The sequence below is a fragment of the Neopsephotus bourkii genome, unplaced genomic scaffold (genome assembly GCF_033783945.1).
Source record: "Neopsephotus bourkii isolate Nb327-2 ecotype Australia unplaced genomic scaffold, CSIRO-AGI_Nbou_v1 NB_1768, whole genome shotgun sequence".
Classification (NCBI taxonomy): Eukaryota; Metazoa; Chordata; class Aves; order Psittaciformes; family Psittacidae; genus Neopsephotus; species Neopsephotus bourkii.
Window position 1 is genome coordinate 8,222,924 of NW_026902242.1, and position 26,387 is coordinate 8,249,310.

Below are 26,387 nucleotides of genomic sequence, written 5' to 3' on the forward strand. Positions count from 1 at the left end.
TCCAGGCAGGCTGGGCTTGCAACAGGAACCTGCTTTCTGCAAGATACAGAGATACACTGTTTACTTTGCTTGCCATTTCCTCTTGACGTTTTCCTATAGGAAGCAGGAACTTCCACACATCCCCTTATCAAGTTATTATATAACTGCTCCTGCTTTATACACTGGAACATATTTCAATGTATAAACATACAAAGTGTCTATTCTGTGTCCAAGTGCTATTGTCTATGAATTCAGGCTGGACCTTAACAGCATTACAAACAGAAAGAAGCAAGTCATTTAAGATTAGTGCACTTATTTTCATAGATACAAACAAATAAACACAGATCAGAGCAGCAGCAGACAAGAAATCAATCTCCTTCACTGGAACTATGCAACTTGGTTTTATAGCTCCCTGAATAACCTAACCTAAAGCCCTGCTTTCTACAGGAGGTTGAGTTGAATTATGCCCAGATCATCCCTTCCATCCTCAAATTATTTATTATTCTCTAGCAGCTTTTATACTCTGGTAAACGCTGGTAGAAGATGATGGAAGAATCTGAATTAAAATGTATGCCTCTAAAAATAGTCTTATTGCTAATACATTTTGAAAAAAAAACACCCTTTTAATACCTCACTTATGACAGCCATTAATATAAGTGCTCTGTGGGGCTCTCTGCATTTGTCATTTAAGCACCGTGTAAGCCACTGCATACAATGTTCACTTGGACCTATACTGGTAAAGAAGGCTGAAGAAGGTTATGCAACTCAACTGCGCCCAAGTTGGCATATCAGACACAGAGGCACAGTATTTCCTTCTTATTTCTAACAGCACTTCACCTCCTGGGTGTGGGAAGCCATTGGGTATTGTAAAATGTCACTTCTCAAGGTATAAACCTGGAAAGGTACAGTGGGGCTACTTGTTTTCTGGCGCTGCACATCCCTGAGCAATCTGTGCTCCTGTTTAGGACAGTATGTGTAAATGAAGTGACAGAACATGAGGGTCGCAGGACACTGCTATTTGAAGGTGAATTTGAACCTTCCTTGAAGATTAAGTTCCTGTGAGGTTCTCTGACACTTGGTCCATCTTCTTTGGCTTTAGTGTGAGGTTTGGTTTTGTGCATTTAACCTGTTATTGATAAAACTTTGTCCGACTTCTACCAACCCTAGCAATCCAGATAGAACAATGTTTATGTGAAACTATGCCATAGTCTTCTATGACCAAAGAAATTCCTTTCCACTTCTTGCTATGTTTTCCTCTTAAGCCTGCATGCTGGCGTCATACATGCAGAGGACTGAACAAGTTAGGCACAAACTGCAGACTGTCTGGAGTACAATGAAATCAGCTGATAGCCACAGCTGAAGAGCTTCCACAGTGCCTCTTAATCATACACCTAACTTTATTATTTCAAAATCAACTTACACCAGGCTGATTTTCAGAAAAAAAAAATAATCTCAATATGGGTAAAAAAGGCCAGTAAAGAAGTATGAGAGCTAAAGACTAGCTCATGATCATAGAAGCAAAAACTGGACAGTGAAAACTGGAGTGCAGTAGGGTTTGTAAAATTCCCACTAAACTTCTTTAAATTAGCTGAACTTAAGTTCTTCGCAAATCTTCAAGTCTTGATGTAAAAGCAAGAAGATGAAATTTCAGAAACAGTTACGATAAAAGTGATTCGTCCTACTAGGCAGTTCTCTTGCAGTCAGTGCTAGCAAGCAGGTAAAACTCAGCCTTTTATGTCTGATGCGAAGTTTATTGTGGGAATTCTAATGAGAGACATGACTGTACGGTGCCAAGCTCTTCTGATGGAGAAAGGAGGGCATCAGCCACATAAAATTAATGCATTTCCCTGGAGAAACGGGAATAGCTATACTTGAAAGGTGGAAGAAGGGAGAGGTGTCAGGATGGAAGAAGCTCCCCCATGCCCACTTAGGGGGCAGAGAGCAGGAAGACACTCTTCTTGCTCTGCTAGGACACCCCAGCCAGCCATCAGGCCCAGCACCCACAACACCACGATGGCCCATGTTTTGGGGAATGCACTGAAAGCAAGGTCAAGGTCATCTGTGGCCCATAAAAAACTGCATCATGTTTTTGATGAAAGAGTGGTAGCAACAAAGATCATACACCAAAGAAGTGTAAGACAGGGTGAGAAGCAGAACAGGTCTATTGTAAGACTGAATTTCTTCCAATTGACAACTAATGCTAATTCACAATAGAGGTTCTGCCTGAAACAAAACACTGTTTCCTTTAGTCTTTCCTGTTACAATAATTACTTGTGAACATTTCTCAGTAGCCCAAAGGCTACTCCTGACAAGGCCTCTCTCCAGTATCCAGGCTTGCTTTCCAAATTCCAAAGTGCAAGGGAGCCAATACTGATAGAAGAGGAATGTAATCAAGTTTTCCTCTGATGCTTGCTTGTGGCCCTATTTTCTCTAGACTAGACGCTAACAGTGACTAGGGAAGTTTGCCTAACCTCACCTCCAACCCATCATTAGCTCTTCTTTATTTTGTCCTCCAAGAAGTCTGTGGCTGATCACATGAATACAAATGGAACCAAACTGATCCCAAGGTTTTAGCCTCTCTACACACAACAGATACAGTGAGGAGACCTATTAAAAGGCTGCTTGCCTTGGCAGACAAGTTATGGACCATCTCACATTAAGCTGCCACAGAGGAACTGGCTAAGCAACCTAAACACATGGGCTGCAAGTGTTATCAATGACTTGGCCCCTATGTTCTGGGTTGTGCAGGAAGCATTTGAGAGTGGCATCAGGCAGCCATATCAGGCATCAAGCAAGAGAACTCTCTCAAGAGGGACACCTGATCTGGGATTTCTCTGGTCCAGGTCTGGTTCATCAACTTGTGTTACAAATGCAACCCAAATTATTGCTGGAAACAACCTGTTTGCTTTAATGGGGAAGTGCCAGTATACTGCAGTAGCATTAATCCACTTGTCACCATCAGTACGGATCCGCTTGAGCTTTACAGAATACATGTGGGCTTTAGGTCATCTTTAGTTTTATTGTTTCATGCTGCTTTTTCTACATGTCTCCTCCTAGTAGTGCAACAGGAAGACAGGAAAATTACCCTGTTTTCTTCCTTTTGGCCAATGATCAATCAATTGTTTGAAGACCTTTCCCTTACCCTGAAGAAAACAGTAATCAGTCCATAAATCTCTGCTTCTCTTTCCTAGTATGCTAAAATTACCATCTCCAAAAATATGCAAGTTATTGTACCTCAGGAATGACATTAAAAGTAAATACATAATCACACTTATAATAACTTAAAACAATGTATATGACTTCCAATTATTAAAATAATTAGAAAAAGATGATGGGCTAATAGAACAAAGTAAGTATTTACATAAGAGAACTTACAATTTCAGTGTGACAACCTTAGTTAATTCAATGATAACTGCTCACTTTCTATCTTTTAAAAAAATCCATTAACATCAAAACCAATAGGCTACCATAGCAGCCAGACTGCTACCCTCCCCCAAAACTAACAGAGGGGCATTTCTGGTCAAGAACAAGTAATAAGTGTTATACCACAAACAGAACAGTTAGCAGACTGGTTTGGGTTGGAAGGGACCTTAAAGCTCATCTAGTTCCAAACCCCCTGCCATAGGCAGGGACACCTTCCACCAGAGCAGGTTGCTCCAAACACTATCCAACCCGGCCACTTCTAAAACGAATATGGAGCACCTGAAATCCTGAAGAAATGTCCAAGGTTTCCAAACACTTTGGATGGAATAAAAGAGGACCTGTTTTGGAAATTCAGACATATGGCAGTTCTGGGAAAGGTGCTCTGTTCAGTAGGAGACACAAGTCTGCATGTTTTGCGAGGTATGGCAGGGGCAAGCAGTAATACTTCTAGACCTGTTGGAGCTGTTTAAATCCCAAGTACTAGAAGTAATACAGCAACAGCCTTTCTAAGATGACTTTTAACCTTTCCGTGTTTTCATTGGATAAAACAAGAATTGAATATTTTGAGACTCAGTCCAACTAATCTACACTTTGGATGAAAATCAAACCAACCTGTCTCCACTTAAACCTCATATAAAACCCCTATAATGTAATAAATTTTATAGAAGCCTAAAAATATATATACACTTTTAAACTAAGTAGTAGCTAAATTATTCAATGAATTAACCTCTATTGTCTAACCCAATTAAATTCACATTTGAGATTATATTATGGCTAGCTCATTTTATTGATAAGAAACATCTCAGTGTGCTGCCTTGAACTTGGCTATGAGGGCATCCTTTGTACATAGATCTAAAAGGAATTAAAGTTATTTCTTAGTTCAGCTGGCTCTTCCATGAGACTTTGGGTGAGCAGGGGGAGGAATAAAAAAATATATGGGTCCAGATTAAGCAGGACTTGTTTTGACATTACTCTCATTTTAAGTGCTGGGATATTGCACTATATCTTGAAGCACAGTCATGCCCTAAGCATTCATCTCTGACTGACAACAGCAAAGCACACTGATTCACAGTATCTGCCAAGATTAGAGTTAGGCTGACAAAAGACAAATATGTTAAACCTGTATAATACTTCCTATATTATAATCCTTTGAGATTGCTCATGGGACCCTGCTAGTAAAGCTAGAGCCAAAGCTTTTTCACTCTTCCCTGACATTTTCTTTGCTTTTCAATGCAATTGATCCTTCAGGATTTTTAACCTTGCCTCAGAATTGCTTGTGTTTGAACTGGGAAAACATCATGCTGAAGAAAAGCATTACAACATATTTAAGTGTGATTATGTGGCAAGAAGTAGTAGCAATGGAGGGGTTTATGTTTATCAGCTGCAGATCACATCTGCTCTATTGACAAAAACCAGGGAAGAAATTATGTTATTCCTAACTGTTAGTTTTTCAAAATCAACCTTGGACTTTGCTTGAGCTGCTTCTGCATTCCTAAAAGTAAATTGTAACTCAGTAATTCTATTTGTATGTGAATCAGCAGCTACAATAAACCCTTCAAACACCTTATCCGCCAGGGATGCAAATAACAGTAATTGTTGAATAATATTCTCTAAATTTCACTTTACTTTTGGCTTTGTGAAGTGGTTATGAAATTACCTGCTGTTTGCATAATCTTTTAAAAGAACCCAACAACTATGTGTAAGGATTAAGTCCCAGATGAAAAAAAAGAGGAACTGTTATAATCTCCAACGAGCTGGCATCTCAGCCTAAGGGACAGGCAGAAATGCAAGATGCCTTGCATGCAGATTATTTGTAACATGCTGGAGTTGAGATGCACCTACTAGAACAATAATCCATTGACATAAATTCTGTTCCTGTTCATGGGAGTTAGAAACAATTTAGTGCCTAATCTCTTTACATTTGTGGATAAGTTATAATAAGGAGCTAACAAAGACATGGCTGCTGTACACCAAAGACTGTCAGTTTTGATTTAAACGAATGGTTTGCTCCTCCTGCATGGCCAGTGACAAGCCACTCCTGCTCACAGCCAAGTGCTGCATTGCTACCCCAGTTACACACCTTCCTTTTATGCAAGAATATGCTTTCTTCTGGGTAGTTTAGCAATATTCTTGAAGTGGCAGATTACTGGGGCCTAGACACATCAAATCACCTATGATTCACATTCTGTGCATTACTTTGTTCTCTGCTCTCCAGTCTTCCTACCTCTCTCGGATTGCTTCTGTATATGCAGTATGCAACTACTGCTTACAATGGCACAGAAAATGTCAAACACTACAAGATAAAAAGATAACACCTTATTTTATCACTGCTTAAATTCCACCTTATGTATTGCCTCGGGGGGGGGGGGGGGGGAGAGGAATTTAATGAAAAAAAAAATTAATTTGCCCATGAAATGAGTAATGGGATTCTGTGTAACTCTTCCTCTGAACAGTCTACACACGCTATTGATGACACTTTAAACTCCTGGTTTAATCAGCTTTTCAGTGTCAGTTTTTATTTGTATATTAATATCACAAGCAAAATGAAAACTCAAGAAGCAGGAAGCAGCTACACATGTTTGATGCTGTATGTGAAAGCCTTAGACATTTAGAAACTTCTTTGCTGCTTTGATCTCTCAAGAAATCTTACTAAAATTATGATCAAAGGAATTTGTATTATCCCAAGTACTTAAGAACAAACCATCTTAGGGCAATAATCAGTATTCTGTTTAATCCTTCACCCTTGGAGTCCCTTATTGCTAAGCACCTCAATCTGATGGGAGTTCCGTTTACTTAAAGATGATATTCTCCTAAAACATAATTAGAAGTAACAGAAAGCAACAGTTCCAACTTACAGAAAGAGCTAGGAATTGGATTTAATTCTTCTGGCTAAAAGGTGGCATTTGAAGCTGTTTTTTAAATGTATATAACTGAAGAAAATTGGTATGCAGCTCACTCTGAGACTTCAGACTTTAGTTTTTCTACAGCAGACAAAGAAACAGAATTTCCAATACACAGCTACTTTTAATTTAATCCATTTCTAACTATTTCCTGTCGTCAGTGTTTATAGAAGACTATTACACAGATGGATGTATCTAATATTTATAAAGTAAATTAACACTCTAATTTATAACATGCAAAGGCAGATAAATAATGAATTATCCTTTTTATCAATCTCACTGCATAATGTCTATTTCACTGTAATATTAAGTACCGTATCAGACTGGTTGTTGTAATTCCCCATGGCAAGTTAAATCAAACAGTGTGATACAAAGAATCCTAAACTGCAGCCTACACAACGTAGAAGCACTTTAAAGCTAAGAAAGATTTAATCAAAACACTAATTACTGGTTAGCTTATGGATTTACTACTGGTGGCTGATGAGAGGTAGATGAGAGTTGTACTTTTGCAGGGGGGAAGAGATGAAACCATCAATTCCAGCCACAGCCACAGCGTTAGTAACCTCCCACATCCTGACTAAGCAAGTCCTCCTCCTGTTTTACCTGTGCAGATTATTTTTCTTCCTGCACACAAAGGTGGACTTGAATCTTACAGTAGTTTTCTACTATTTCCATCCCCATGCTCCATCACTCTTTAACGGTGAAAGATTGTGAGCAGACTAATGTGCAAACACATCTGATTCCAAACAGCGTTGTAAGCATTCTTCCAAGCTGACAAGCAAACATGCCTACTTTAAATGAGAATCAATCCCTGTTGAATCTGTTTGCTCCAGATCACTTGGACTGGCACTACTTGGAGCTCACAAAGAGGTGTGCTGAAACAGTCATTTCAGAGAATCATGCATTCAGCTTTGAAAGAAACAGATAGAAGCACCAGGACTGGAAGTGCATCTGAGGGAGCCCAAATAGATGACAGAGGCAGACACAGGTTAATCATTCCTCTGACAAACTCTTTGGTAGGTTCTCTCTCCTTTGGGGCTGATGGGCTTGAGAAGAAGGCCTGTCAAGTAAATGTTTTCAAAGGCTCAAGTTTATTTCATCCTGGAGACCTTCTGTCCTGACTTCAGCATTCCCTACAGTTCAGTTATCATACCCTTATAGACTCATTTTCTCTTTTGATCTGCTTATATCTACACCACTTCAAAACAGGAAGCTGCACAAACAAGCAGATACTCCTCCAAGACAAGAATATCACAGAAATCCTCAAGGCTCTCACACAACAAGCCTCCAGTCACAAGCTTTATGTGAACTGTGGGGCTTGAGAGTTCCTCCATGTTACTGGGACCCTGGCCTGTACGACGGTTAATCAACACCTATGGATCAACAGCTATGGAACAACAATCAGGAACCAGAGTAACTTCCAGAGAAATAATTTTGTCTCATTCAAGTTCATAAGCCAGCTGGCACAACAACCTTCAGTTGCCTTTAGTACCAGGCCTGTGACCCTGGGAAATGTAACATGAGCAGCAGTATCCCCTAGCAAGTTTAGCTTCAGCTCTGCTATCAAACCCAGTGAGAAAATGCTTTTCTCTCTAAAAATTACTTACTTGATTGAAATGCTGAAGTTTGTCAATCAAATTACTGATGAGTGGGTCCAGTCCTCTGACTTTTAGTTCTGGATTATTAATTTGTGCCTTCAGTCCGTTGGAAACAACTCTGCTGGTGTAACTGAAAAGGAGAAAAAACCCAAAACATCAGTGACTGGAATCGTACCCATCAGAATCAAAATCATATTCAAGGGGACTTAAAAAAATATTCTTAAACAGGAATAGACATTTATAACAAATAATTCTATTTTTAAGTACGCCAAACCAGGATAAAGCCCAATCACTTTCTTGCAGCACTATTCATCACTTCAAACTATTAAAGCTGTGTACCAACAATCTCTTAAACCACGTAGATTCTTTTCAGTCATATTTTAATAATGGAACCTTTATAACTGACATTCTGAAACTCTCCCATGCAGTAGCCAAAGCTAATAGCTTCCAAAAAAAAAAACACATTCTTTTAGCACTATAGAAACCCAGGGAATTTAAGACAAAAACTAAACATCATGAGATTGAAGTAAAATCCACCAGCTCCTCACCATGCATTATCTGCATTCCGAACTTACTAGCCAGCATCCAGGTACAGGAATTCTCTTCAACCACCCCTTGCTTCATCTGAGGAACAGCAGCTGTTCTTACAAGGCAATGACCTGTCTCTTATTAGCAACCTTCTCTCACTGACTGTTGACAGCACGGTTTCTGCCAGTCTTTTCTGGAATACACCACACTGTGTTTAATGTCAACACATCCACAAGGCTGCAAATCCCAGAGATACAGAGCAACTTCTTTGGTGAGCCATGCTTTTGAGAGTTTGTATGTAACGGCCCTCATTACTCTGGCACTCATTTGTCACAAAGTGATCACAGCTGTTTACAGATTCCCGTTTTGAAGTGGTGTAGATATAAGCAGATCAAAAGAGAAAACTGATCTTCCCTACTACAGAGTCTGGTTTTAACCCTTTCTCTCTCTGAAACTAGTTTAAAGCCCTCTTTACGAGCCCTGCTAGCTCCTGGGCTAGGATCCTTTTCCTTCCTAGGGACAGGTGTACACCATCTGCTGCGTGCATGCCTTTTACCATGCAAACTGAGCCATAGCCAAAACCCCAAGATTCTGGCGCTGACACCAGTCCTGGGGCCAGAAATTAATTTGCAAGATTTTTCTGATGCTTCTTTGTGACTGACAGGAGGGACGAGAACACTGCTTGGGCTCCCAAACACTGAACCAGTCACACCAAGACCTGAAGTCCTTCATGAGTCCTTTCAGGCTTCTTGTTGATATAACTGCTTCACTGCCCACCTGGAAGACTAACAAAGGATAGCAAGCACCGGGCTGTACCAGACGAGTTGAGTTTTCTGGTGATGTACCTTACCCTGGTATCAGGGAGGCACCCTGTGAGCCGAGTTGGTTTTAACACATGGTGCCCTCTGTTATTCCAGGGAGCAGCCATCAATTATAACCGCTCTTCTTTTGTCCCCAGTAGAGCTGGTCGTGACACGAGGCATTTTCTGGCTTTTTCAAGACGGCTCTTCTAACCTGGATGATCCCTTATGTACTTCATCATCTTCCTCGGTTTCCTTATCTTCAGTATCAGGGCTTCAAAGCTGTTGTAGAGAGGTACTTATGAAGATAATATAAGCTGGGGAGGTAGTATGTTGCCCACTCTGAGGAGTTTCCAACCTCCCCCATGCCCAGGTCCCTCTGTCTGCCTGGTGGCAAGAAGACAGGGGATCTGGAATTTCATTTGTTTTGAGTGGCTGGATTGCTTCTCTCAGGGATGGTAAAGGGTGGCTCCATCACTCAATCTCCTCCTCAGATTCCCTTATGCTCCTTAGCCACTGCACCTCTCCCCACAGCTCTGCCACCATGCAGAGCAGATCACCAATCTGCTGACATCTTAGCCACCATCCAACAGGCTCTGGCACTCACTGCGGACAGACGGCTGGACGGATACATGGCATTAACGGCCCTGTCTGTGTCGCCAGGTGGGTTCTGTCCATCAGCGCGGCCTCTGTTCCCCCAGCTCTGCGCCGAGAGCTCCCATCGCCTCCATCACCTCAGCCTCGCGCTGCCTCAGGCGTCACGCGCTGCTCCAGCTCCGCCCGCTCGCGTGCCCCGGGGGCCCGGCACCGCCCCCTGTCGGTCACTGAGCGCGTCAGGTGGCGTCAGGGCGCTGAGCAAGGCCCGGGCGCTGCGTGGCGGCTGCAGGGACAGCGGGTGCACCGCTGCCCTGGGCAGCCTGGGGAAGGAGCCGTGCATAGTATCCAGTCTACACCTCCGCTGACACAGCGTCAGGCCGTTTCCTCTCACCCTGTACCTTGTTCCTTGGGAGACGTGCCTGGGAGGATCTCATTAAGCAGCCATGTGGGGATCTTCTCCCTGCCAGTGCCAACTGGGTAAGCTTTAAGGTCCCTCCCAACACAGTCACTGATTCTACAGTCTTTGTAAGTCCAGAGTGACTGACTGTGCTCCTTTGGACTGAAACGTCAGGAGAATCATGCTGATACTTCTTTCACTTTGATTATACTGACACACCTCGATATCCCAGATGTTCTCCTATCAGTGAATTCTGTAAACCAATTCGTGCTAAACCCAAGGACAACACTTTGAAGGAGAAAAATACACCCAAATGCTATTGTAGAAAGATAGTAGGATGGGGGCTGGGGGGAGGAGGGGGGATCTAGCTCTCAAATACATTTGTCCCATCTTCATTTAGGACAAACAACAAATCTTGTGCAAGCTGCTGGCAAAGCATGCTGTGGTATAGTGCTGTAAAAGGTGTGGCTTGAAAAGAGAACTGAGCAAGGTCCACTTCTGGTAAACCTAGGAAATTTCCCTTCTCAGAAGAAACAAAACAATCAAATGTTCAGAAGAAAGAACTGAGAAAATTCATGGTTTTCACTAACAGCCAATAGTATTTAGAGGACAAACATTAAGGAAAAACCTTTTTCAGTGAGTTTGTACTTTTTGGTTTAGTGACCATCTTAATGTTCTGACTTGGTGACTCATACAATTCTAAACTACTCTGGAAGTATAAACTTTCATCATGCAATTGCCTGTGCAAAATGATGGTGAGGTTCTGATCTTACAAGCAGACTCAGTTGGACCAGTGTCCTCAGGAAGAACCTGAGGACATATACAATAAACCATTATTTTGAAGTCAAGGCTGGTATAGCTCATATCAATCCACATCAATTCATTTGGACAATACAGGAACACTGCTGCATCTTACTTGCCTGTAGCTTTCCCTTTATTCACAAATCATTGTTCACCATGTGAAAACACATGGGTACCCATTGCTAATGCACACTGACACCTGACGCAGCTTTGTGAGACCATCTAGGTGCAATGCAGGTGCAATTTAATTGAATGGGTCAGCTCATGGCCTCCACAAGTCTGTTCAGTGATTCTCTGTGTGCACTGCTGTGTCTGGTCAGAAACTCATCCACAGCAGCAAAAAGCAAGAGGTTTCCTTTTCATTGCTCTTGACTGCTTTCCATTCAACCCCTGGTTAGAGTTATCAGAATGTCCCTAGAGGTTTATGTCATAATCCAGGCTAAGGAACACAAAATTCCTTCCCCTCTGGGTTGGTTGGGGTTTTTTTTGGCAAATGCTATTGTTTTGGTTTTTTTTTCCCTGCAAACCAGAAGCCTCCATTAAATGCCTCTAAGTGGTATTATAAACCCACAGCACTGCATGGAGTTTGCATAAAAGTGAGCAATTCAGGGACAGCAGCAGCATTAATGTCACAATTCTCAAAGAGACCCGAAAAGGGGAAAGTCAACTCATACGTACTGCTGTTGCTACAAACATACTCTCTTTTACATGCATCTCTATGAGGAAATAGGACCACTTGCAATGAATGAGCTCACAGTTCAAGACAAAGGGGATATTCATAGCCTAAAATTTCCATCTTTGTTTAAGGACTCACCCTTTAAGGCTCTAGAAATATGCATAAATAATGCACAGATGTTTCTGTTGTCCACATTGCTTGTAATTAGATTCATAATGTGGATTACCCACATTTCAGGTGCCAGAGTAAGTATGCATGAGCTGTATGAATCTGCCATCCTTTCCTTATCTCCTTGATCTAACGTAGCTTCAGTATGGCAGTCACTAACAACTAACAGTCTAACTGATAATATCAGGCTCCCGCACAGCTCCAGCGCATAAGAATCAGTCCAGCTGAGGTCTAGAATGTGACCTGCATAACTGGAAACGCCCAGAAAACCAACAACAGACCTTTGGCAGTGGTGAAATAGATGTGATCTGGCAAATGAACAGTGTAAAAAGCTCATGCAAAGAAAACCAAAAGACTCACCTCCAGAGCACAACAAAACCAACCCTTGGGTTTCCCCCTAGCAACATAGTAATTCATCAGCTTGCTTGTCCTGTGTGCTCTTACTGAGAGATCACATCTATAACAAATCCAAGCCTCTGGGGACTCAGATGAACTAAAAAATGGTGCGTTCAGAGAAGGTGGGCTACATCTCTCAAGGAGAAGGAGATGGGGCAGAGAACTGAAGGAGAGCTGCACAGACAGTGAGAAGGGAGAAATTCCTCCAGTCCATCACAGCCAAGAAATAAAGACTGTACTAGAAAAAGACATTGCGTCGATCTGACTCAAACTACTACCCTGTAAACAGTGAATCCTTCTACTAGCTATGTACACTAAAGTACTTTGAAATAAACACTATACATTTCCTGAAAGCTAATCTGATTACTTCACTTCTTTGCACGATCTGCAACTTTTTTTTGGTTGACATCAGATCCTGAATTACTGGAAATGTACATTAAGAAAGATCAGAAATTGCCTTGCTTTATTTAATAACCCACAATTTTACTGAAATATTGTAGTACAGAATTGTTAACTCTGCTTACAGCTCTAGTACTTTATTCCTACTAAAGCCAGAAATGCCAGCAGAAATGGCCAGGGAAAATATTATCACTGGAGCAATCCTGAAGGTAACTGTTGCACTGGAGCCCAAGGAACAGCACATGCAGACAGAACTTCCATCCAGACTTAAAACCTCATACCGATGTTATTACACTGATTGTGGGGGGACATACGGCACTTAAAAAAAAACCAAACAAAACCAAATGGTGAAAAACAAGTCCCAAGCTTCAGCTTTACAGTATTTTAGAAGAACAGTATAAAGTATTTTAAATCTTAGCTAATAGGGCTCATCACAGATTTGAAAGAGGCTAGGAGTGAAATGCTGTTTACACATGGGATTGCAGTATAAAGTATTTCAAATCTTAGCTAATAGGGCTCATCACAGATTTGAAAGAGGCTAGGAGTGAAATGCTGTTTACACATGGGATTGCATCTCAAGTGAAGGCACACGTTCTTATTTTCTATATAAATAGGGATAAATTAAGATACTGGAGTCTAAACACTTGTTTTAAAATAAAGCCAGATACTATTCTGGAATGTGTTCTTTTTAGCTCCTAATATAAAAGGCATCATGGTACATGATTCCCTCAAAGACAAATACACTTTTTTAGATAGTTCAGTACTTTGAAAACCAACATATAAACCGGCAGTAGCTTCAAATTCCAGGCAAACAAGTGCATTAGGTTTAGATCTAACTAGCAGTGATATTTAGCCATAAAGGCCCTAAAACCAGGGTGGTGTTCTCACGCAACTTTCTTCCCTCCTCCCTGTAAGAGACTGTCACCAGTGAGGATATGAATGACAGGTAAAGCTCTTGTAGGCAGCTTTTCCAGGTATTATTGATCAAGTTCCAGCTGGAAGACTATTTCCATTATTCCATATCCCTCTGAGTGCTATTAACCTGAGTTGTGCCACTAGCAGCCACTAAGCACCACAGTGCTTTGAACCAGTGGCTAATGGCCTGTTCTTTTCCTGAAGGAAGCTGGCTCCAGCATGGAAATTCACCAGAGGGATTACAGAGCATGACACCATACCACACTACACATGCTTTGGAATATGCACTGAGCATTTCAGTTATCTATATTGGATATTCAGGATACCAGGAACCAGAACTTCATCTGAATGCAAGTCCCTTAATTTTAGTTGTCTTTCCTCTGCTTGAGTATTTGCCCAACTGAGCAGCGTAAGAGGCAGCTATTTAACTGTGGGAGAAATGGTACCTCTAACATCACAAGGGGATCTCAAAATCTGAGCCTCATATTCAGTTCATGAATCAGATGTTTATGAACTGCCATAAACATCTCTATGGCACAGAAATTGCTTTGATGAAATAACTGGTCATACAACCTTGCAATATATATATATGAAATAAGAATAAAATGCACTGGATACAACTCAAAAGATCTATTTGCTGAGATGTTTCTAATCTGAAAAGCACATTAAAAAAAAATAATTACATCCCAAACACCATCAAGGCCACAGTTTTGAAGCAGAATTTGTTTTTGCAATCTGCCGTATATTCATCACTTTTGTCCGTGCTGGTTGAATAATTCCACTATGATCAACAGAGGCTAAAACAGCAACCCCTTTCTGAGACACACTGGCAAGCACAAACTGTGTGACTGAGACTGTACTGGTTCTAAAAGTCACACTTAACCATTTATTACTTTGGCGTTACAAAAGCTTGCCTGTCCTGTTTTCTGTACAACTGTATAAACCCTCCTGTAAGAAAACCCTTTTCCCCCAAACAGAAGAACACATTAAAGAGCATTAAACATTAACGTTAAATGTTAGGTTTAGACCACCTAAACTAAATATGTTTCCTCATCCTTCTAAAAATCAACAGTTGTCCAGCAGCCTGCTAAAGCCAGAGAAGTTGAAAGAAAGCAAGCCACTAATTTTATAGCCAGGCAAATCATAGAATTACTGGGACAAAGCTAGACTTTACAATGATCATTTCACATCCAGCTCTGTTTTTTTCACCTTTGTGCCTAACTTATTAAACAAGAAATGATCTGAGAGATACATGTTGCCTGTAAAAGCACCCAGAATTCTATCTACTTATGTGCAAATAATAACTACAGTGAGTTAAAATTATGTCTTTTTATGCCCCTGAATTTGAAAGTCAGTTGTGGACCAGAGGCTCTCATTTGCCAAAAAACCCTGAAGTGGACTGTTTATTTCAGCAATATACTCAATACACTGTCAGAGCAGACTCCACCCACCACCACTAAATGACTCAGAGGTGAAAGGGTTAGAGGGGGAGAAGGAAGGAAAGAGCTTTGAATATGTCATTTAGGAAGAAGCAATGAGAACCTATTTAAATGGCCATGAGATCCACTGAACAATTAATTCAGTTCCATTAGGCATGGCTCACCAGATGGTCTGGTTTTTCTTGTATTTATTCATAATTTCATCCTTGAGCTGGAATGGGCTGCCTGAAATCCAGTTACATGAATTCACTTCCGATCTACACCAGCCCATTGTGTCTCCAAATTAGTAATTTTTGTACGTTTCCCTTTTAGTTCTTAGATGCAGCCCTTGGCTGCTGTGACACTGACCCCCAGGGCTCTGCAAGGAATGATTTTCCCCTAAGTACACAGAAGTACGCACTGACAGAGGTGCAGTGACAAAAAGCCTGTACGGTTGCAGAATGTGAAATGATTTGTCAAGATGCCCAGAGAAGCTGTGGCTGCCCCATCCCTGGCAGTGCTCAAGGCCAGGTTGGACAGGGCTTGGAGGCACCTGCTCTAGTAGAAGGTGTCCCTGCCCATGGCAGGAGGTTGCAACTGGATGAGCTTTAAGATCCCTTCCAGCACAAACTGTTCTATGGTTCTGTGATTAACAGCTTTGATCTCATTAATGCTTCTGCCCACTTCTTTGCAAAATAGAAGAAACAAGTAGAATACAGGCAATCATATATCGCTTGCCTAATCATCATAGTTGCTTGTCACTCAGTAACTTCAAGGATGCAAGTGTTGATGCTTAAATGGTGTTCTTCAGGAGGAATAACCAGGCAGTGCAGGATTCCCCTTTGACTCAGCTGTCCCGAAGTGGCTCTACGTGATGATCTTTGTCATTAAAACCAACCAACAGACAAATTGTGTTTCCTTTCCAAGTGGCTTCCACAATAGCACTACTCACAGCAATGGGTTGTATCATACTTTTTGTCATTCCTCTTAACTGCTTAGCAAACCTGGATTGCATTCATTGAGTGTCTTGCTGAGAGCTCTCAAAGAAAGGAATGATCAATCCATGGCCTGTACTACAGCTATGATCTAAATGCTGCTTCACTAGGCTGCCACAATAAAGAGTATAAAGAAATATATCTCAACAAATTTACTGTCAGATTATCAGCAGCCATGAAGGAAAACAAACTGCCAAAGTTTGCAGATTTTGGGTTTGTCTTATAATTCAGTTTCTTTTCAAGTACCCAACTTGAATAATTCCATGTGTAAGTGCATTGTAGAATTAAACCTTGGATAACTTCATATTCAGTTGGCCTGATACGTTAGGCCATTCTGCAATTAGCTCCCTTAATTTCAATGGATACAGTCCTTGTTCATAAAAGGAAGGTTTCAGTCAGGCCTCCCCTCTGAGCAGAACTGCAGTGAGAGCAGCTGAATTCCACTGTTTGGTTTTAAGGGAAACCCGGTGTCGTTTCTGCCAGTGTACAGCAGGAGTAATTCTGCTGAAGTCAGTAGTCATGCTAGGGTAAAATCTGGATACATCACATGAAAATCAGACCCTTTGGGCATAAAAAGAAAAAAAAAAATCATGTCTTACAGATAAGCACAACAGGAGCAATATTCACCAAAAGAAAGATTTATCTGTTTAAGAATACCTATGTAAAGAGTTCATTTTGAAATGAGTAGATAACTGCCAACAGATGAGAAGAAAGCTCAAGTCTAGCACAGAATTAGTTTAGCTGCCCTGAAGATTTTATGAAGCAGAACTGACACGATGTGAATACTGTCACTGTCAGAACTATTCTAATGGGCTTCAGTGGAAGTCTTACAAATAATCTTGTTTGTTAGTAATTATGGGAAAAGATGAGACAAATACAGTGTGCTAATAGGATGATAACTAAAAAAGTAATCACAAAGCCAAATCGCATTTGTAATGGTCTTTCTCCACTTCTACAGTGCTAAAAAACCCCTCTTGCAGTCTAGATCCTAAAGACAATTTAAAAACTGCAGGTGCAAAACCAAGTTACCAGGAGGCTTCAAGTGACTGGCTGATGCTACCCCATGAGCACACTGAAAATCACAGTGAAAAGCAACTAGGAGAAGGGGTGGACATGTAAGAGACCTTAGCATCAAAAAAGATGAGTTCATCAGTTTCTACAGAGTCATGCTGGACTCGAGCTTCGCAGAATACTTGTGAAATGCTTGAAAAGTGTTGTAAAAAAGTGATCATGCATTGTATGTGAAACAGCCTACATTCTTTTCTACGTACAGGAAAAGTTAATACTACCTTCAAGGTGCCATGAAAGCACCAAAGAAGTTTGTGTAAGTTAATTGGACAGCCTTTATTATCTTGAAGGAAGGAAAATACTTGCCTGTAATAACATCGGATAGGAGAGCTCTTTAAAGTGGAATAAACTCTGCAGGAGACACAAATGATACCTGTATACCCATCAAAAGGACTATAATGAGTAATGAAAATTATACAGATCCAAAAGCTGATAGCCTAATGGGGAACTGGCAGCACGAAGACCATTCCCCATTAAATTAAAGTGAGAAACAGAACAGAAAATTGAACAATAAACAAATGGCATAGACTTATCAAGGTAACATCTGTGGCCATTTCTAGGGGATAACATAAAGCAAATCTGAAACACCTTTTTCTCATTAACTCCTAGACCATGGGAGGGCATTATTTGAGTACAAACAGGAGAACAGAGTCAAGCTGAATCATGATGGAGAATCTGACTTTACACCTCTTGGAGACTGGGAACTTGCACCCTGTTCTGGGGGCTGTGGAAAACAAATGGAAAGATAGGACTGCCTAACTCTGTAACCTGCCAGATGGAAGACACTAGTGGAAAACAGGACTGACTGAGCAGAAAAGAAAACACAGTCTCTAGAAAGGAGACAACTTGAGCTCTTAGAAGAAAAAAATAAAAGCAGACTAGCAATTAACTTCACAGCAATGGAAAAGAGCAGCAAGCAAAGGCTCACAATATTTGGTTGACAGGGCTTTTGGCAGGCCCAGGGGGCAAAGATCCAATTCCCTTTCTGGAAACTCTGGTTGCTGATACTTACAAATTAGGCTTGACAGATGACCACAGGTATACAACAGGATAGTCTATCATAACAGCATAGAATTCTTTATTGAAGAAAAATGGGAATGTCCAAATTTGCACAGCATCAGACATATGTCCCAGAGAGATGACCTTGCTGTGGCTCATTACAAGCAAAGCAAAACAAACTATAACAAAATACATCAATGCTAGGAAGTCAAAATTCCAGGTTTTCCTCAGAAGTCTGTTTCTCCAAATACTCTGGTGCACATGGGAGATTAAAGAAGAGCTGACAATAATGAGTACATGAACTGCACCTCTGTATGAACTTGACTTAGGGATTGAACTTGGCCCACAGTCTTTGCTTAAGCCCTCTGGGACCCCTTGCCATTCCCATGGCAGCCTACAGCTCCTACTGAGAAAGCTCTGGGTGCCTACAGCTTGGGGCTGTTTCCTCCACCACCACCATCGCAACTGCTGCTGAGCCTAATAACATGGCATGACTTGTATATCCCTGCTCCTGCAGTAATTTCAAGTTTCTTGTCTCCATTTCTAATGCTTTCCACAACTCTGATCCCCATAATTACTTCCATGTCCCTTTATCTACCCTGTTGATCATGCCAACATGAACCCATCTTTGCTCCCTTCATGCTAAACCATGTTCTTCTCTCCCATGCCAGTTAATAGTACCTTCTCAGACTACTTTTTCAGGTGACTCACTACCTACCTCCACTCTTACCTGCAGTGTTGACAAAGCCATTAACTACTGCCAAAGCTTGTGCACTGCAATGGGAAGATAGCACTCCTGCGCATCTCATGCAAAATGAGGCATTTGTGTAATCCAGGCCCACTCTCTGTTCCAGACTCAAGTATAATGCAGCTGAGATTTGCACTTGTTGAACCCCTGTCACTTCCCTGTCATTTCCCGTAGCTATTTTGGCTCCTTAGGGATGTCTCTGACCATTATGTATTCAAAACATACCCTAATGCACATACATTCGACAGCTTTCCCAATATATTTGTGCAGAGCTCTTCAAGGCAATTCTTACCTGCTCCAGCGCCTTCACTTCTGCTTAGGTCTTAATACCTTATAGCAGGTGTTTGTTCCTTCAGCCACAGATGAACGAATTATTGACCTGGGCTGCAAGAGTGCAAGGTACACAGTTCCAATCTAATCCTGTTTCCAGGTTAAAACTTTATCAGTAATATAGTGACGCTAAATTTTATATAAGTAATGAGTAAATAGAAAGCCTTAATGCTGTATTCAAAAGAGATCAGACACTAAGATTTCCAAATCTCCTGACTCAGAGTTCTTAAACTCCTTGCCTTATGCTTAATCTTTTCCACCAGTAAGACTGCTGAATTCATAATTCCAAAGCACCGAAGTTCTATTCCTTATAGAGGAAGCAGTATTTCATTGCAGAAGCTATGAGCTACCTGTTCAGCTCACTGAATAATTTGTAGCTTTCATCCGACTCCTTCCTTTTGCCACTGCCTAAATGGCACAGATCAGGACAATGAACATTTATTGTTCCCCTAACAGTAGAACACCCAACAGCCATGCACTCAGCACATTCTGCAGCTATTGATCGATAGCTGTGGGCACTGAATCAGGTGTAGCTTAATTACCATTAACCTGTAGGCACTCTTACTGCTAGAATTCCTCACAGATAAGACAAAGCCTCTGCCATACAAGTATCACAGGGGTAAGTTTTGAACACAGATTGCCAGGTGTCAGTTTTAACTTGTTGCTAGCTTATCTCTAACCGTTTGATGCAGTAGTGCAGCATCTAGCAAAAGTCATCACATCTATCACTCTTGCAAACACTGCAGAAAATGCTAGGATTAATAGAGAGCAAGCCTAGTTACAGAGATTGAAATGTCTTAGCACTTGGACTAGAGAAGTGTTCACCCAGGTCAAGGCCTAAGAGCTCCAGAGTAATGTGGGAAACTGAGCTGCCTCAACTCATGTTTTTGTTGTTAAACACAAAGCATTGGTTTCCTTGCTTGTGCATTTGGTACTTCTCACAATAATAACTGTACTAAAAGAGAGGTCAAATGTAGAAAGATTTTCCTGCCATCACAAGTTTGGAAAAGAGAGTATTTATACAAACATCAATTTAGTTGACCTATACTATTCAATTCTTCTGCTAATACTCTTGAAGATTTATGTCTAGTTAAAACTGTTCCCTTCCACAGTTTAGTTTCTTTCCCCCTGGGTTTTTCAGTAAGGTCACAGTCCTGAGTTCGTGTTGCCACAGACACAAACAGCAACACAAATTCAACACAAGTTCACTGCAGGATTAACCACATCAAGGACCAAATTGTTAGGGAAAAAAACCAAACATATAAACACAAGTACATATGTTGCAAAACATTGTGCAGAAAAAAACCCTAAGAAATAAGACAGAGAAACCTTTTTTACTTTTTTTAAGTTGACTTGAAATGTTTTGCTTGTAAGTATCATCACATATAATCTGTTTGGTAATATCATGCTGCTGTCCTCAGCTTATGTTTAGGGATGAAGTTATGGTGCCTTCTGCAGAGATGCTAAAAGGACTGTGTCCCATCCAATTCCCATCAGTCATCTGGGGCTAAACAACTTAGGCTCATACTTGGAAGATACTAACGAGCAAGGAATCAAATGCTGATCTCCCACACTCACCCACCCACTGCATCCTTCTTGAAGATCCCTGGTTTTAACAGTAGGAATAACAATAGGTGTCTCTTCCACCCTCCTAGATAAAGGCACGCTCTCTGTGAGTAACTGTTCTGTCAGCAATTACATTGCTGGAATACTTGCCTTCAGGTGCAAAGGCTCACTTGGACTTTCTTCACAGCCCTCTTGGCACCTTGGAAGGACCAAGATGCAGTCTCCTTCACTGCACTCCCAGCACAAGGTCAGGGAGACACCTGAATGTGGTCAGGACATGCCCACAAGTGAGGCTGGCAGGGCTAAGGCAAGATGAACCCTCACTCACCCAGTGGGGGAGCTGCCAGGCTGCCTTGCCATGAGTGCACCCCAGAGAATGTGCACAAGCAGCCTAAATAATCCTCAGAGCACAGCAAAGAGCAAGCATGTTATTTTTGATACGGACCTAAGGTGCAACACAAAGTACTTCAGAGCTTGAGCGTGACTTCTCTCACTTCAAAAAGGAGCTGATAGTTTAAAGTGGCTGCTACGGGCCAAGCAGGCAGAGCCCTCTTTTCTCAAGCTCAGTGCCTGCTCTCAACTCTGCATGTTTTCCAGTCTTCCCTGAGATGCAGAGAGCTTTTCCACACCACACACACTGGAAAGGAGAGGGCTTTTTAACTGGGGCATGTAGGGAGAGGACAAAAAAAAGACAGGAAGTCTGCCTTTTCTTTTTCTATACAATATTGAAGAAAACCAGGAACAAAAGTAATTTTGAACACGAGACAAAAGGAACATCAGAATAGCAGGCAGCTTGTTGTGGCACAACGATCAGCTACAAAGCACCACTTGTTTTCTATGTGCTAAAAATATTACGACGATTAATGGCAAGGATGAAGGAAAAATCAAATAATGGATGGAAGAATAAATGATGTAACGATGTTTAGAAAGAAAGCATGTGACATTTCAACATTTACAATAGGATCTGAATGGGCTTCAGTTGTCTATAGCATCATTCATCTTTGAGGTATCCTGAGGAACTTTGCAAAGGGGCGGGTTGGGCTGGTGGCAAATGGAATAGGCATTAGTCACTATACACAGCGCACAAACAAACATTAGAGCTGTATTTCAGCATGTGAAAACAACCTTGCAAGTCAGAAAATCATAGAATCCCAGAGTGGTCTGGGTTGGAAGGGACCTTAAAACTCATTCAGTTCCAGCCCCTGCCACAGGCAGGGACACCTTCCACTAGAGCAGGTTGCTCCAAGCCACATCCAGCCTGGTGTCAAACACTGCCAGGGATGGGGCAGCCACAGCTTCTCTGGGCACCCTGTGCCAGCGCCCCAGCACCCTCAGAGCAAAGAACTTCTTCTTGGTGTCTCATCTATATGTCTCTTCTGTCAGTTTAAATCCACTCCCCCTTTTCCAATCCCTAGAGGCCCTTACAAAAAGTCCCTCTGCTGAAGCCCTCCCCAGGTCTGTACACATTATAGAATAGAATCATAAAATCATAGACTAGTTAGGGTTCGAAAGGACCTTAAGATCATCAAATTCCAACCCCCCTGCCACAGGCAGGGAAACCTTGCTCTAAACCATCTCACCCAAGGCTCTGTCCAGCCTAGCCTTGAACACTGCCAGGGATGGAGCATTCACAACCTCCCTGGGCAACCCATTCCAGTACTTCACTACCCTTACAGTGAAGAATTTCTTCCTTATATCCAATCTAAACTTCCCCTGTTTAAGTTTTAACCCATTACCCCTTGTCCTGTCACTACAATCCCTAATGAAGAGTCCCTCCCCAGCATCCCTGTAGCCCCCCTGCAGGTACTGGAAGGCTGCTATGAGGTCTCCACGCAGCCTTCTCTTCTCCATGCTGAACAGTCCCAACTTTCTCAGCCTGTCTTCACATGGGAGGTGCTCCAGTTCCCTGATCATCCTCGTGGCCCTCCTCTGGACTTGTTCCAACAGGTCCATGTCCTTTTTATGTTGAGGACACCAGAACTGCACACACTACTCCAAGTGAGGTCTCATGAGAGCAGAATAAAGGGGCAGGATCACCTCCTTCGCCCTGCTGGTCACACTCCTTTTGATGCAGCCCAGGATACGGTTGGCTTTCTGGGCTGCAAGCGCACACTGAAGCCGGCTCATGTTCATTTTCGCATTGACCAACAGCCCCAAGTCCTCCTCTGCAGGGCTGCTCTGAATCTCTTCTCTGCCCAGCCTGTAGCTGTGTCTGGGATTGCTCCGACCCAGGTTACACTGTTGGATCCTTAATTTCTTATTTGAGTAAGATGGCAAGGACAGTCCAAGGACAGTGGTAATGGAATCTGAGGTTGTGGGCTTAAATTCTTCAGTATACAAGTGTCTGCAGTGCTTGCTGCTTGTTCAGCAGCCCATGTGAGCACTTACTTGCAGACAGTTGCAAGCAGCATCAGAGAGACATTTCAGGCAAGTTGGTAGTTCCCTTTTAGCAGGGGAAAAGAATTTTTGTCCCCTTCAGAGTACTGAACTCCTTTAATTATGGCATAGAGTTAAAGGGACAAGGCTGAGCAGAAGGAGGTGGTGGATATGATTTTGGTTGGCAAGGCACCATCGTTGGATCGTTGGGAAGGTGTCCCATTTGAACACTACCTCCTGACTTTTGGGCAAGGTGACAATAGCCCAGCTCCTAAGTCCTGTAGAAGAAGACAAAGCAATAACAGGGCCAAGTTGGATGGAGCTTTGAGCAAGCTGGTCTAGTGGAAGGTGTGCCTGACAGTGACAGGGGGTTGGAACTGGATGAGCTTTAAGGTCCCTTCCAACCCAAACCATCCTATCATTCTACTATGACACCTTCTTTTCTGATCAGCTGACAGAGACAGATTTGTATTATGACTCTTCACAATGAATTGATGGCTTGGCTTCGTGAGCAAAGATTTGGGAAGGGCTTTAACCCTGCTTACTACAAGCACAATAACCAAGGGCATGTGGGATATGCAAATCTGCTTGGAAAAAAAGGTGTTTTGGCAATCAGGAAGTGTCCAACCAGGACTGTCATCTCCTCGGGCAGTCGCGAGTGACCCATGCGCTGGTCTGCCCCCATCCAAGTTGGATCTGCAGCTTCCCACCTACCGTTTCGACCCTCGCCTGTCCATACAGACAAGTGACAGTGAGCCCTTCCAGCCTGCGCAGTGGATTTTTTAGGTGAGGCACAGCTTGCGCAGAACTGGTCCCACCCCTTACACCTGAGGTTTAACTGCCACGGCCTAGCTAGCTAGGATGGTGACAGCAAAGTCCACAGGTCGCAGGTTTTGTAACAGTGTCCTTCTCTTCGATGGAAAACCTTACAAGGCCAGACGAGCTCCATCTGCCCGGCTCTGAAGACAGGAGTTTTCCTTCTCCTGTGAGGAAGGCCTGTCTTCGCTAACGAAGATTTGGGAAGGGATTTAACCCATGCATTCTGAACAAGACTGTCATCTCCTGGGACAATCTCGAGCGACCGATGATGCAGTAGCACAAGCAGCGTCTAGGCGGGATTCTGACTTAGAGGCATTCAGTCATAAGCCCGCAGATGGTGGCCTCGCACCAGTGGGCTCCTCAGCCAAGCACATGCACCAGGGGTCTGAAACTGCGGTTCCTCTCTTACTGAGCAGGATTACTATTGCAACAACACATCATCAGTAGGGTAAAACTAACCTGTCTCACGATGAATATCATGAAGATAAAGGTCAGGAACCCAGGAGCTTTTGTGATCTGTACCTCCTGCTATGGGCCCTGCTCTGGATCCACACTGAGCCTTCAGCCTAACTGTGGGTGAGCATGTCCTCTGCCTCCCATCTCCACCCTCTAATATGCTCTTACTTAATGAAATGAAGCCAATGTAATAGGGTCAGACTTGAGCCTTCCCAAGCTTTTTCATAGACTGCAAGCAGCTTTGGATCACACACAGAGAATTGAAGGCAGCTGGAAAACTTAGAGCAAGGACCATGACACCCACAGTCAGTATTCAGATCTGAGGAATATATGGCTGTAAAAATATCTTGCCTGCGAACATCATCCTGCACAAGGCCTTGATGTGACAGTGAGCACAAAAATACTCTGTTTAGATGTAGCTGAAACCTTACAGTTTTATCATGATAAACTGAAAGTTTTTTCCCAGTTAAAGAATGCCCCAAAACCTGAACAAGAAACCATGTCTGAATCTGTTCTGCAGTGATTTGCAAAGGAGAGAGACATGACTTTATGCACAAATTCACAGGATTTGAAAGATGCACTGTAGAAAGGCAAGAACAGCAAGAGAATGGTGAAGTGTTGACTGTCATGTCCTATCAGTGCACAGAAAAGCTTGTACTAAAGGAAGTGGGGAGAAAAGCTGTGAACCAAGTTCTCTTGCTCCACTGACTTGAAACTGAAATTAAGTGTTACCCAGCAGGAATGGCAAAGTATTTTCTGGAGACATTTATTAGGGACATCAATCCTCTACTTTTGATGGCATCTGAAAAATAATTAATGGGTAAAGGTCTTCAAATGAGATAAAAATTAATCAAAAAAGGTGTGTGAGTGTGTGTGTAGGGGGTGATGGAGTAGTTACTGCTTCAATTTTAGATTAATCCCCTTCTCTTACCATAGCAAAAATTAACCCCCCAAAATTAGAGATGAATTTGGCCAAAAGTAAATTATTTCCTCGGATATTTTGTTTTAGATTCTAAACTAAAAAAGTCCATTAATTGCTGAGATGTACATGAAACTCCAGTATGTCTGTACAGTTTTACTACAAGCTCCTGTTTGGATCTTGCCTTGGCATAAGAGTAAATATTATCAAAAGTTAATAGCCTCCATGTAGACAGTTATGCTCAGCAATAATGATCTCTAATCTATTGCTCCAAAGCATCTCTCCAACTCTTAATGACAGCTCTCCCTCTGGCAAATGGTGCAAACACAGCAAATTGCTTGGGCAAAAAACCCCAAAACATTTGATCAATGCTTTACTAGTTTTCATCTTGAAGAGAGCCATATATGATCCACATGAAAAGGTAGGGCATAAAACTACTAGAAATTATTGGATGATTAGCCTAGCCCAGGCCAAATTTGTTAGGCAGTCAGATCATGTGACTTAATACCACAGAAGGGATGAGTCTGCAACTTGTAGAAACAGAACTGAGACTCACTTGTGAGACAACAGGGTGATCACACCATCAGGACGCAGTCGTCTATCCTACTTTCAAAGCATGCATCAAGAGAAACTCCAGACTCTCAGCTAGAGGTGTGAACAAAGTAGATTGCATTTCCCTGCCCGTGTGCAACCAAATCTTCATCCACCTCACTGCCAGAGACCCACCTTCTCCTTCACAAAGTCATTCACCTGCTTTTATGGAGAGGCAGAATGAAACATTGGTGGGCTGGGCTGCAGACTGGAGACCTTAAACCTTAGTCATGAAAACAATTGTGCTTGGATCTGCACAAACCCGTTGGGGAATACTTGTGGATTTAAAGCTGGCTACTCATACTGTTTATAGGGCCTTTGTTAGTAAGCAGAAAGCAAGATACATAAAATCCATTAGTACAGTCATCAAGTAAAAGCTATTAATGGAGATACCATACTCAGAAGCTCTAAGCTGATGTTATAATGCAGGCTCATGACTTACAGTGCAGGTTCATGAGGAACTGAGCAGAGAGGTCTGCACTATGTTTCTGAGAGATATCATTCCCAATTTGAACAGAAAAGACT

The 26,387-nt window shown here is 42.1% G+C and overlaps 1 protein-coding gene across 5 annotated transcripts in view; it reads right to left on the bottom strand.

The window, feature by feature from the left end:
* LOC133225946 (glypican-5-like) overlaps nt 1–26,387 on the bottom strand; it is a 379,953-nt gene that overhangs the window by 128,213 nt on the left and 225,353 nt on the right. For all 5 annotated transcript variants that reach the window (XM_061378925.1, XM_061378924.1, XM_061378926.1 and 2 more), the window contains one exon: nt 7,910–8,030. In XM_061378925.1, the coding sequence (XP_061234909.1) occupies nt 7,910–8,030 (121 nt within the window). The remainder of the gene's footprint in view (nt 1–7,909; nt 8,031–26,387) is intronic.